At 37.8% G+C, this 14429-nt stretch overlaps 2 protein-coding genes across 2 annotated transcripts; one reads left to right on the top strand and one right to left on the bottom strand.

The window, feature by feature from the left end:
* The first annotated feature begins 4360 nt into the window (after window positions 1-4360).
* LOC140925374 (alanine aminotransferase 2-like) lies at window positions 4361-6887 on the top strand. Its single transcript, XM_073375354.1, has 4 exons — window positions 4361-4420; window positions 5173-5320; window positions 6129-6228; window positions 6788-6887. Exons 1-4 carry the CDS (start codon window positions 4361-4363, stop codon window positions 6885-6887), a joined length of 408 nt encoding a protein of 135 aa, XP_073231455.1.
* A 1127-nt stretch (window positions 6888-8014) lies between these two features.
* Window positions 8015-8671, bottom strand: LOC140925364 (uncharacterized). The gene has a single exon (XM_073375347.1). The coding sequence runs from the start codon at window positions 8669-8671 to the stop codon at window positions 8015-8017; it is 657 nt and encodes a 218-aa protein (XP_073231448.1).
* Window positions 8672-14429: the final 5758 nt, after the last annotated feature.

The following is a 14429-nucleotide window of genomic DNA, read 5'->3' as shown; positions in this document are numbered from 1 at the left end:
TATAAATTATCTGCACATCTGTTTTGGGAAACAATATTTCACTATTAAACTTCAGTTTACCATGAATATTTTCTTGGCCATCATTTTTTACCCCTTATTATATCTATCCTCACTAAATAACTAAAAATTTGTTGCTGAATTAGGCTTTTTTGTTAACTTGGACATCCTTTTTTAATCAGCCCACAACCAATCGAGCCTACTTGATGGACACACACAACGATTATTTCGCCTCCGTGCTTCATTCAAGGTTTCCCCACAGTTTCAAATTATACCTTATTTCATGTCAATAGTTCCTGAATTTTTCCTGAATTTCTTTGATAAAAGTTTGCCAAGGAAAACAGAACTGCAGGATAGTACAAAGAAAGAACACCATTTACTACAGATCCTTTGGCCTGCGTAGGGACTGGCGGCGAGTGAATGCGTTCCTCTCGATCGCCAGGGCACCGCTATTATTTGCGCGCCAAAATGTATTTCTTTTAGTTTTTTGATTACACTATCTGCATGAATCCCATCGGAATAATTAGACCTTTCCTGTTTTGTGCTCTTATTTTTAAGGATGTCTCATAAGCCGCTACGGTTAGGTTTTATCTCTTGTGTGTAACTAACCTTTCACAAAATGCAGTTTGCTGGATGTCTCAGATGACAAAGCGGAAAAAAAGACTTTGCGAAATGTCAGTTAGGCTTGTGAACTGAGGCGTCTGCGTTGGATGTTACTCCGGCAAAGAATAATCTTCCGAATTCCGGCTCGATAAATACGGTCTTAAAATTATCTGCACACCAGTTTTGGGAAGTATTGCTTTAAAGATAAAATACTTTTAAAATATTTGCTTTTGCTTGTTATTTTTTCCGCCTAGAGAGGATAAAGGGGACAGAGACGGCATTCCCCATACACACCCTATTCCATAGGTAATTCGTCTCGAGTTATTTTTAAGACCACAGATCCCGAGGGGGATTAGACAACAGCCAATCACATAGCGCGAATGTGTTCCGCGTGGATGACCCACGCTCAGAGCCACGCGTCCTTCAAGAATTGACGCTGAAAAAAATGGCGAAAGACGCGGAGAGCGATATTGCTATTCGTTTTGTCGACGAAAACGACTAAAGAGAGATTTCTGTTAAAGCTGTGTCAGCGAAACGGAAATTAAAAAAGAATCGCCCTTCCTCTTTTGTATAGAGCTAACAGTACAGCAGGGAAATCCTTAACACACTGAATATTCTCTCAGGATCATTTTTAATGTACAGTTTGAAGAGAGCAATTTCTGGTTTGATAATTTATTCTTTTAAATAGTCTTTTATTATTCAACAAAAATAACACTTGGCGTCCTACTTGTATAAACGACCGGTTTCAATAGACCGGCGAAATTACTCATTTTTTTCACATCTGTTTTGGAAAATAATATTTCACTGTTAAACTTCAGTTTATTAAAACATGAATAATTGTCTTGGCCATCATTTTTTACCCCTAATTATATCTATCCCCACTAAAAAACTAAAAATTTGCCGCTGAATTAGGCTTTTTTGTTAACTTGAACTTCCTTTTTTAATCAGCCCACAACCAATCGACCCTACTTGATGGACACACACAGCGATTATTACGCCTCCGTGCATCATTCAAGGTATCCCCACAGTTTCAAATTATAACTTATTTCATGTCACTAGTTCCTGAATTTTTCCTGAATTTCTTTGATAAAAGTATGCCGAGGAAAACAAAACTGTAAGATAGCACAAAGAAAGAACACCATTTACTACAGTTCCTTTGGCCCGCGTAGGGATTAGCGGCGAGTGAATGCGTTCCTCTCGACAGGGCACCGCTATTATTTGCGCGCCAAAACGTATTTCTTTTAGTTTTTTGATTACACTATTTGCATGAATCCTATCGGAATAATTAGACCTTTCCTGTTTTGTGCTCTTATTTTTAAGGATGTCTCATAAGTCGCTACGGTTATAACATGTTTCAGGTTTTATCTGAATTCTAACAATTTAAACCTTCTTCCTTCATATCTGTAAAGTAGTTATTTAGCTAGTGAAGCACGTTTGACCGCGTTAAATAAAAGTTATAGCATTGTATTGTATTGCATTGCATTGCATTGCATTGCTTTGCTTTGCATTTCATTGAATTGTATGTATTGTATTCTATTGTCACCCAAACATTTGTGACATTCACCCTCCAAAACAAAAAAATTCCGATTTATTCCCGAAATATTTGGCAATCTTCCTAAATGCATAGAAAGTGATCTTCAAGTGCGACGCACTAGGAAAATTATAAAAGGCCGGGAATCTCCATTCTTTTTATATCTATGCCTAATGTATTATTTTATTTTATTTTTTTGGTTAACACGTTGTGCAGGAAGTAACACTCATCAAGGATTCTTACAAGAAGAAAGCAAAGATAATAACGGAAGTTCTTAACTCAATGGAAAATGTTAAGTGTAACGAGGTGGCAGGTGCAATGTATGCGTTTCCAAGGATAACACCGCCAAAGAAAGCTATCGAGGCAACCACGGTATCAAGTTTTGTTTCCGGCCTTGATTTCTAGAACCGCACTGCAGAATAATATAATGGATATCTCTTTGGAGGTCGGCCATGTTATGCCAATGGTCCTAAACAAGGTAATCCGTATTCCAGAATCCTGGGCTTTGGTTTCGGAATTCAGCTCTTCGGGAAGTCCGAAATCTTGCTAATGTCTAGAATCCGGAATCCACGTTCCACTGACAAGGAATCCCGAATCCAATACAATCCGAAGCGTGCGTGCGTGTTGTTAGCTCATTAAAATTAAATAACAAAAAAATGTTCAGCGTTTTGTGAAGAAAAGCATTAAAACAGACATCTTGCCTGCCACCTTCCATGTTTATAATGTATCTTTGACCACAACACGCCACTAGCTAATTTAGTTGAGAATCTGTCTGTAGAGTAGTAGCTGGTTTGCAGACTAGATCTCCAAGTCTAAGGAAAGACAAAATATAATGTCAACAGTAAATTCAACTTAATACCTTTGCACATTGGCGCAAATGAATGCACGTAGACATGAAATATGGCAGATTCACGGTCTTAGAAACATCATACTATTAAAATTATACAGTTGAAGTTGGCCTTAAGCCAACACCCTCTGGATTCAGAAAAAGTTGCCATACAGTAACTTGAGCGCTAGCCTCCCACGCAGACGTTCTGAGGGGTTCTTCACGCGTTCCTGCCCCACTAACGTCTGCTGATTTGAGCGGCAAAAAACGTAGACCAATTATAGCAGACTTCAAGATCTGGGAAGTGCACTTTGGACCTTGAGAAATTTCGCGCTTGATTTAGCTCCAGTAAAGACCAGAAAGGTCTCATGAAAGGTGAAGACCTTACAGTTTTAGAACAAACCACTCATTTAAATCACAAGCGTTCGTACTAGAGGCTACCCTCACAATCTCATTGAAAAAAATTACCTCGTAGGTTAATTTTTCTGAACAGAAGTCGGCTTTACTAAAAAATCGATACAAAACAATAAAGTGTGGAAAAAAATTCTGCCTTTTGTTCAGTTACAAGGTAAACCCGCCACTTCATCACCCAAAGAACATCTGAGAGCAAATGAGATCTAATCCAGCCTTTAAAGAGAGAAATATACACGACGCCAACGCTTATCTCCTAGAGTCTCATCCGGAGCAAAAATGTTTGGTCACGTATCACACTCTACCGAGCTTGTACGTATGTGTTTGGCTTGTCAACACTTTGGCCTCAACAGCGCCTGGGAGTATATATAGAACTCGTAGGATTCAATGATCAACTCAGTTCTCGAGTTAAAACTTACCTGAGTGCAAGAAGTTGCCCATCCACTATAGAACAGGTACGAATAATGTATATCATGTAGTGAAATGGGACAGAGGTCCCTAATGAAAGGGCTGCCTCAAACCCTAGTCCAAAATTTCCAGTTTGAGTACTTGGAAGGACCTTAGTTACCTTAGTACTTCGTTAGTACTTCTACGATGATTTATTAACATCTCCCAAGTCCTAGACAAGCCTGGCTGCTGGTGTTTCTCTTTTCGTTATATTTGCTTTGTGTTGCTGTTTGTTCCTCTTGTTGTTTTGTTTTGTTCTATGGTGGTCAGGGTATTAGGCAGTTAAGCAAAAAATTGCGATAGTTCAGATGTAACTTCATCGTACTTAGGCGTCTCTCACACTACGCACAAAGAACGGCGGGGTGGTGAAAGATGGCTTTGCTCTCCTTTCTTACTCCTCCCATAAAGCTTCGCGCTTCTCTTATTTCCAGTCATTTGCCTTGTGTCGCCCGAGTCTCGAAGCGCCTGCAGAGGAAGCTGTTAGTCCTTCATTGTAAGGTACTCAGTCTGTATTCATTACGCTTGGTTCCTAACCCAAGGTAGTCATGGGACTCACTTGCAATCCTCCCAAGCCTGGCGGTGAATCATATGAAAAGATTTCAAAGGTAAGCTCCTTAACTGTAACTTAACCCAGAGAAACTCACGCGCCTCGCGTGATCATAAGCACCGCTACTTTATCGCTCGTGCAATTTTTTAAAGGGGCTCTGTCACGGCTGACTAGTTTATATGGTTGATAATGGCAATAACGAGTCATTATTCGCTATGGAACTTGAGAACTTAGTACTTAGTTGTGAATGACAAAATTGATAGCGTTGTATTATTCTTTTTTGCAGCTTGTCTCTAGTGCTCAGGCTGTAACTCGTTCCAGGTTTTAACTAAAATGTAATAATTTGAACTGTACCTTTCCATGATACAGATAAAAGCAGTGAATAATACAATACTTAGTCAGGTGACGCCTCTAATGCCTGCCATGGGATAGCCGATTTAACAAATAAAGCTTCTTTCTCGGTACAAGAGGTATTCTCCCGGGTGGCGGGATCCTTCGGCCCGCGGGCCGAAGCCACGAGTGGCGATAAAGTCTCTGGCACTTAGGATAGGTTTCCATTGATTCTTTTGCCCACCAAAACGTGAGATTCGAGTCTTACGCAAGTAAAGTTTGCCAAATGCTTGAGTCGCTAAGGGACTAGGTCGAGTAAGCAAAAATTTCTATTTTCTCCCGGAACATTTGGCAATCTTCTTATAAAGGTATAGAAAATGATCTTTAATTACGACGCGCTGTAGAAATCTATAGAAATGATTACCTCCAGTATTCCCATATCTTGCCTAAGTATTATTTTGTGTTTTATCTGTTTTACAGGAAGTAACATCCATCAAGAATTCTTACAGGAAAAAAGCAAAGATGACAACGGAGGTTCTTAACTCAATGGAAAATGTTAAGTGTAACGATGTGGCAGGTGCAATGTATGCGTTTCCGAGGATAACACTTCCAAAGAAATATATCCAAGGTATCATGTCTTGTTTCCGGCCCTGATTTCTAGAGCCGCACTGCAGCGGTACTGTCAGTAATGGATAACCTAGGTGTACGGTAATCCAGATTCAGGAACCCGGGAATTTTTTTCTTGTAGACTGATCCGGAATCAGTTCTGGGGTTTAAAATACGGAATTCAGACCCGGTTGTTCATAAGATGGATAGCGCTATCCACCCGATAAATTCACTATCCACTGGACAGGGATTTATCCAGTGGATAGCGTTATCCAGCTTTTGAACAGCTGGGGCCTGCTCTATATAAGAAGCCCGGAATCTCGCTAACGATTGGAATGTGGAATCCACGTTTCATGGACAAGAAATATTAAATCCAGTACCCACCATCGGGGATCTACAGCATAAAATCCGGAATCCACAACGTGCGATCCAGAAGCCAAGATTCTCGTTGATACACCTTATATGAGAAGAATGCCAACCCGTTTCCCGCCGTGTCAGGAGCCGATTACTGAAAAAGTGAAAAGTGAAAAGGACGCTATAGGCTCCCACCTTATTCAGGCTGCTGATAAAGTCCCGCGAAAATTAAAATTTCACTTTCTCAACTTTTCGTATTGCATTGCTAAATTCCATATGTCTTATCGATCTAGTAACAGCTCCCAGTAAAAGCTTCATTGAAGGATTCTTTGAATTACAGATATTTCCCTCACAAGGAAAGTACGTATGTGGTCTGTTTGGTGAGCGAAGTGAAAGGATTTTGGGTGGACAAAATAAAGTAATGTGTCGATATTTTTTGATTTTACTGAGTTGTTTGTATTGTCATTGTTATTTAGGCCAAGGAAATGCCACCAGACGAGTTTTACTGTTGGCAGGCGCTGGAGAAAACTGGAATTTACATGATTCCTGGCCACGTTTTTTATATGAAAGGCAGCGGTAACAACTTTTTACTACAGGTAAGATTTGAATTAACAAGGGCCATCAACTTCAGGTCGGAATTTTGATGATTTTAAAAACCTTTCTGCGATATAATTTGCGCCCTTGTGTCACAAGATTTTCACAGGCTTGTGTAATATATTTAGATCGATTAGATTGACTGCACCTTTAAATTTGAAAGGACCCCTCTTTCCACCCAAACCCAAAAATTCTGCCTTTGTACCACAGGAACACCAAATTAGGATGCGTTCTGACGAACGCGGTATACACAGATCGGCCCATAGCCGGGGTGATGGGGGCTTAGTGGAGGGCCTGCAACTGGGATAAAGTTGGTGTTTACAAATAGAAGGGCTTACAACCGGGATTATACAGTATGGACCAGAGCTTAAACTTACGTGGGAAAAGACGTCCTAAAAGCGACTTGTCTGTAAAAGCGACGTTCTGTCAGCGTGTGAAAGTCTGATGAAATTGGACCAAAACGTTTTGATTTTTCAGACCCACTATCCATATGAAGGACTAATAACTTAAAACGGTTTCATGTTTTAATCTTTCTTGATAGGATCACTATTCTTCCTTCTGAAGAGACGTTCGCTCCAATGTTTGAGCGACTAAGAACCTTTCACCAAGAATTCATGGCGCAGTTTAAGGACACGAACTGACAAGATGGATTTACTGGATTTAGTTTCCAGTGATGACAATATTCAATCCAGAATATTTGATATGTCCCCATCCTCATTTATCTGGGAAAAGTTTTCTGATGTAAAATATCTGTTTGAAGAAGCGAAGCTCTAACTTGTTTACAAATTTCTATTTCTCGAGAAAGGCTAAATAGTTTTGATGACTCTTCATTCATCTATGATTTTCAAAGTTTTTCAATTGACTTCCCTTCCCAGATTTGGCTATATATTATCTCTCAAAAAAAGACTCGGAAATGTTCAACAATAGTGGCAGAAAGAGTCTTGAATGTATCTGGCAAGCTGTATACAAATGTCCTTAACCACACAACGAGGAAAAACAACATTCTTATAATCCTCTCCTAAAATTGGCGTGAAAAAAAAGAACTTTTTTAACAATCGTCTGACTTTTGCCATCTTTAGGACACTGAAGTGTGCTTTTCCCATTTCAGCGTTTTTCCGCCCCATTCCTTGTGATATTCCAGACACAGATAAGAACGTAAAGAAATCCTGTTTATATGAATAGCAACTTTATTGAAGTCTCTTTAAAATACTGATTTTACTAACAGCGGTATTTTACAATCAAAACAAGTCGCATTATTAAAGTAGATATCGCGTTGTAAAATAACAAATTAAGAACTAAACAATTTCTGCGCTTAATGCACATAATGGATATATTTCATGTTTTGCGACCACAATCATAATGACTAACTCTAAACAAGGAAATGTAAAGGATATCTTTTCATTTTGGAAGCATACTAAACGTAACGAAAAAGGTAAACGAGACTACTAACCGGCTCTATATTTAGTTGTAGAATTTGACATAATACTGTGGTTCAACTCATCAATGGTTTAGATTTTGTTTTCCTTTGTGTTGCGGTATGGTTATGTGCGATTGAGAATCAGAGTTTAAAACAAAGGAAAAAAGCATTTGAACCAAAGAAAAAAAATTGCACCACAACATTTATTTACGGCCTTTTTATCGAACTTTAAAAGCCGCGATAATAGTATACAATCAACTACGGATTTTATTATTATTATTATTTTTTTATTATTCTTTTTTTTATGAAGATAAAGAAATCATTAGTTGGCTGCCAATTGTTAAAACAAAGTCAAAGCGCATGAAGAGGACTATCTCGGGCATTTTGTCTTCGTTGACGTTTAAATAACAGCAGGAGGGCTTTCCTAAACTCTGGCATTCTGATTGTGTAAACGATGGGATTAACAAGCGAGTTCATCAAAAAAAGAATGATGAAAGAAAAACTCAAATGGTCTGAATCCTGGCGAGAAAGGAATTTCATGATACTAGGTTGAGAAAAAAGAAAAGTAAGAACTGCACGTGGTAACCACATCAGTAAGGATGCGATAGTCATTATGAATAATGTTACGGTCAGTTTCCTTTGTCTGTTGGCTGCACCATGGTGCTGGGGATGCGCTCCACACAAAACTTTAACAACAATGGAAGAGTAAGAAACACAGATAACTAAAAGACACAAACAACAGTATGATTGCCAGAAGTAAAACTGATACGAATATTCCTTCCCATATTGCTTAAGTATTAAAATGGCAGTTGATACCATTGCAGCTAAAACCCAGACACCAGCAATTGTAACCCCGTAAACCCACTTTTTGATGAGGCGATGCCTGAAGGGACGAATTGTTGCATGCATCCGATCTAATGAAATGACTGCAATGTTTGTTAGAGAGGTCAGAGAAAACCAGGAGAAGAGAAAGTAAATTATCACTTTCAGTTCCAGGCTTAAGTTCATTTTCACAATGTCGCATGAGTATCGTGAGAGGCGTTGAAATAGAAAAAAGTGAGAAAATCCTCCGACAAACATATCAGCTATGGTCAGGCTTATAACTAGGTACATGGCACGAGTGCGAAGACTGCGGTTTTTTATAAAAAGAATGATTGATGGAAGGTTCACTGTTACTATAGCACACACGGTAAGGGTTACAGCAAACCAGGTGATGCACTCGGATGAAGATAATTGCATGACTTGTTTTCTGTTACTCCTTTTCGCTTCACACTTTTACCCGTTCTCTTCTGTTGTTCGTCTACCTTTAGAAAGAATTTGAATTGAATAAAGTTTGATTACTTAGAAAAGAAAAGTAGGAGGTGACCAAACAGTAAAGAAGATACATAAATAATAATTCGACGAATTAGGAAGCTCACCTTTAACTTACAGTTTTTCAAATTGCCTTCGCAAAAGCTGAAGTGAAAACCCTTGTTTTCACCTGTGGAAAAAATATCAGTGACGTTTGAGGGCAGATTAGGATAAATTGGTTGACTAAAAGTTGAGGGCATTAAATTTCGTTTCAGCGCTGAATGTTTTTAAAACTAATTAACGTCTACTCAGCGTTCGTTCACCTGAGTATAAATAATAAAAATTATCATTATTATAATGGTGGTGGATTATTTACAGCATTTCCAAAGAAAATGGCTCTACATCTGGTGATAAAATATATTATAGTATATCTAACTGATTTTTGGAAAACCAACCTAACGAAATTTGCAGTCATTTGACTGAAAAGGCGTCAAAAGGCAGGTTTCTTAAGCCCGAGAACGGCTCCAAAATCACAGTAACGAAGGAAAAGGAAAGGAGAAAAAGAAAGAGCGAGGAGATCAGGAAAGGAGGAGAAGAAAAACAAGCAATGGTTGCACTTTTAGTTTTTATAATGAGCTACTTTGGATATAGATTTTGGCGGAAAAAAACTGTTGGACGGAAAAGGTCGATTTGACAATAACGTTTTCAAAAATCCGGCTAGATATATACAACTTAAAACATTATGTTATTACATTAGGAGCAAAAAATGTTCGTGGTAAAATGTAAGGGGTACTACTAACTAACTAGTTAACTAACAATCTAACTGTGGCTAAAATTGTATTTGAATCTATTACATTAACACTTTTTTAACATTTTTATTTCGCTCTTTAAAAATATTGAAGATCTGTTTGGTATATAGGGAGTAATTGATCACCAAAATGGATATGTGACTATCATTTCAGTTAACCCTTCTAAGACAATCAAATGTCCATAGTGAAAACGGAAAAAATTAAATGTTTCATGCAAACTCTTCGTAAATAATTTCACTCGGTTAAAGGGGCTGAAATTTCTTATGAAAGTATTTTTAGGTGAGTATATATAATATAGTGAGGAGGAGGGAATCATCGCTCTACAACCCACCACTATATCCGACGCCGCCTCTCTCCAAAATTTACTCAAAAACCATTTAAGGATATCTTTAAGATTGTTGTTTTAAAAAGCAGCTCTGCAAATGCGTTCTAGGAAACTCTATAAAATTTGTATCTGTTTGGTCATCCTTGGGCTTCTTCAGCCGATGCGAATTTATTAGCGCTTTACTTTTTCGAAAATCTTTGATGCTATTAAATGTACAGAAAACTCAACATTTTCCGATGTACATCTTTCCGTTACTGATTTTAAAGCCCAAAATTTATTATTAGTAGTCCATTTTTGCGAATGATGACCAAATATGGGAAGACAAGTGAAAAGTGAAAATCCCATTCCCAGCTTCAATCATAGAAGTTAATAGACTGAAAACTTCGAAAAACTGAGATGAATGATACATTCATCTATCAAATTTTTAACTTTTTTCGAGGTATAGAAATCTCTAGATAATATGTGCTTCTAATTCTTCGAACAGCTATTTCACAGAAACCAGTCGTTGGGTGTCCCGGGCTACCACATGAAGAGACTGAAGGTCCACTAGCTGTCTAAATATAGGACTTTGGTTAAACATTCGATTCTTAAGGATTAGTATAATAAACATTGCAGGTAAAACCCAGACAAGAGCAACAATTGTTACCCCGTAGACTCACTTTTTAATGAGCAGAAGCGATGCCTAAGAGCTGTATAGGGACGAATTGTTGCATGCATCTGATCCAATGAAATTACTGCAATGTTTGTAAGAGAGGTCAGAGGAAACCAGACGAAGAAAAAGCCAGTTGTTTATGTCATCAGTTCCAGGGTAAAGTGCGGAAATTGCACAATGTCGCTTAAGTAGAGTAAGGTTACAAATAGAGAAAAGTGAGAAAATCCTCCTCAGCTACGGTCAGGTTTATAACTAGGTACATGGCACGAGTGCGAAGACTGCGTTTTTTTTATATAAAAAGAATGATTGATAGAAGGTTCACTGTTACTATAGCAACAGACGCGGTAAGCTGAATACAGCGAGCCAGGTGATGCACTAGGTTGATATCATGGCTTGTTATTTTTGCGCTTCACACTTTTAACTCCTTTTTTCTCTCTGTTGCTCGTCTACCTTTCAGAAGAATTTGAAAAAAATTTCAATTAAGAACGCGAACAAAGAAGGTTGATATTTGTTTCACAAAAAAAATCACTAATGGAGATAGATTGGGGCGCTGATCGACAATATCGGTTGCTGGATCAAACGATTTAGTTTTTATTCCGCATGCGTCTCTGCTGAAACAAAGGAAGTTTAATGGAGTTTTCCTGTTTTGTAAGCTATAAAAGTTATCATAAAAAGGGAACTCTTGATTTTAAACAGCGAATGGTCAAGGAACTTTCAGAGCTACTGCTAGCAATAAATCATAGTTTTTCTATGTTGATGCAAACTATACATAAACAATTATACGAAAGAACTAAGATCATCGTAGTTATAGACACAACTGCAAAAGGCTTTCTTTTCCCAACTGCAAAAGTTGTGTCTACAACTGCGATGATCTTCTTTCATATGATTCTTCACCCCGCAGTTCTCATATATGATTTTCATATATTTTGATAACTTTATACGTAAACAATTTCACTCGGTTAACGGAACTGAAATTTCTCACATGAAAATATGAAGAGAGCCTAAGTCGCTTTCGGCTGGCTAATTCCTGTATTTAAACATTGCGAGCATTTATGTGTAGGCATATATAGTGAGGAGCGAGAGAAAGTAACATGGCGCTGCTTGACAACACACCATACCCCGGCCTACTCAAAAATCCTATTATAATCATTTTAGGATATCTTTTTAGACTTTTTTAAAGCTTTGCAAATGCTTTATAAGAAGCACTATAAGATTTTTAACCGTTTTGTAATTCTAGAGTTCCTTAGTCTATGCGAATTTAATATCTCCTTCTCATTACTGTTCCAAAAATTAGTCTTTAATGCTTTTATATCAGTAGTTTACTGAAAACTCAACATTTTGCGATACCTCTGTCCGTTACTGTTTCCAAGACCAAACATTTTAGGAGTCCTTTTTAGGAATGATGATAAAACCTGGGGAGTGAAAGGTGAAAAACGAACTTCAGAAAATCGTAGAAAAATTAATGGACTTAAGGTGATTCCTTAGTAAAAGAACGTAACATAGATTGTAGATGAAAATAGTCAACCGAACTTCTTGTCATGTTAGCTCCATAAATATTTTTTTATGTTACGCAGCTTGCGTCAAATGAATTTGCCACCATTTACTTTAAAACTCAATCTTCAATGTTTTTTGTCTTGTAACTCCAATACGGGTCGCAACAAGTTCTTCCGCCAAATTAATAAAACCTTACGACTTAACGAAGGAAATTAGGTCTGACGTCTATAGTGAGCTCGACAGCAGCTTATATGGCAATATACAGTGGAACCTAGATATAACAATGGGCTAAGGGACTTGCAAAATGTGCTCGTTTCAACGAGCTTTGGATATATAAAAGTTCTTTCCAAATACTTCAGTTAGTAAGAGTGCTCTTATAGCTCTCAAAATGCGCGCGTTCTAAGTTCAACTTTTTCCGATACCTCTTTCCGTTATTGTTTCAGAAAGCCGAAAGTTCCAGTAGTCCTTCAAGTTTACGAATGATGACTAAACCTGGGAAAAGAAAGGTAAAAACCCAAACTCAGTTAATCGTTGAAACATTAACAGTCTGAATTCCAAAAACTGAGACAAACAATGGAACATTCATCTACGAATTATAAACCTATCTTGAGCTATAGGAATCTACAGACAATACTGAGTTTCTTTGAACAGATATTCTACAGAAAAAAGTCTTTGTGTGCCTCTACCACATGAAAAGATCTGAAGGTCCTCTGAATGTTTGCACCAGTGGTCTAAGAAGAACTTAGGTGAAATATCCGGTTCTTACAGTCAAACCAGGTCAAGGGTTCCCGTCGCTAGCAACTAATGAATTCATTAATGGAAAAATGATTTCGTTTGTTGATTCAATAATTAAATGTTGATTTGGTTTATGAACAAAATCTACCTGAGACAGACCGCAAACGCAAAGAAACTTACAAAGGCCGGGGATCGAAATCCACCAATCATCGCACATACACTGACCTCAGTTTGACTATCGTGTTTTCTAAGAGGTCAGGTCTGTTGCATTGATTACTGGAGCAAAATGGCGTACACGTAACAGTTTGTTTGGGTTTGAACTTCACAATTCGCCAGCACTCGAATCTTATAAAAAAAGAAGAAAAAAACGTGTAGTTTTTCAAAAAACAGTAATCGAACCAACATTCGATTATGGAATCGAGGCTAAATATGAATATTGGATTGTTCATTTTATGAATGGATTATTGAATCAACAAACGAAATCATTTTTCCGTTAATGAATTTGTTGGTTCGTTAGCGACGGGAACGATTCACCTGGTTTGACTGTAAAAAAATACTCAATTGTATGATACCAAAGTTAAAACTTTTTTTGTTTTCCTTCTTTTAAATAACTAACCTTTCACAAAATGCTTTGCTCGATGTCTCCTCTGATAAAGCGTTGAGAAAAATATGTATCTATATTTGAAAAATTAATCATCAGTTAGGCTTGTAAAAGGCATCTGCGTTGGACAGTGTTACTCCGGCGAAGAATAATCTTCCGGTCTTAAATTATCTACACATGACTGCTTTGGGAAATATTGCACTAAAGAGTGAGCTAACCTTGAATAATTTCCTTTGCTCATCATCTTCCGCTGAATATATCTACCCTCATATTTTTTTAATTAGAACTTTGTTCGTCAAACAGCCCAAAAAACGGGGGCACCCAACGTCAATTTTCGGAAAATATCTGTTCGGAAGACGATTTCAGATCCAGAATTTTCGGAACATTTGTTGTAAAATTTCGTGCTTCCCTGCCTCTCCTAGGATTTTCGAACATCTAAAAAATGGTATAATTGCCCATTTTTAACGGATTTTTACCACAAAAAGGTCGCCTGGAAATTTCGGGAGCCTTTTTTCTGGCTGAAATTTTTGAAAAGTTAAGTTTTGATATCTATAATTTTCGGCAGGTTTCGCTTGTGCAAAGGCTTCCCAGCAGTCGCAAAACGCACAGCCAAAGACGCAAGAGGTAACACCGTTGAGACCATCCGAAGAATGGCGCAGTCGTGATCACATTACAGTTGCACTTGTAAGTCCGTTCTACTCAGTGTCACGTTTTATTGCAAGAGTACACACGACCTGTAAATCACTATCCGTAATAATTTAACATTCTCCAAACAAAACTAACGAGCTGGGCCCAGCGTGATACAGCATTGCAGAAAAACATGACATTCACGGACTAAGAGTACTCCCCATAGATTGTCC

This window comes from Porites lutea, chromosome 2 (assembly GCF_958299795.1).
Source record: "Porites lutea chromosome 2, jaPorLute2.1, whole genome shotgun sequence".
NCBI lineage: Eukaryota > Metazoa > Cnidaria > Anthozoa > Scleractinia > Poritidae > Porites > Porites lutea.
Note: the sequence above shows the minus strand (reverse complement) of the source record. Positions and strands in the feature narration are given on the sequence as shown.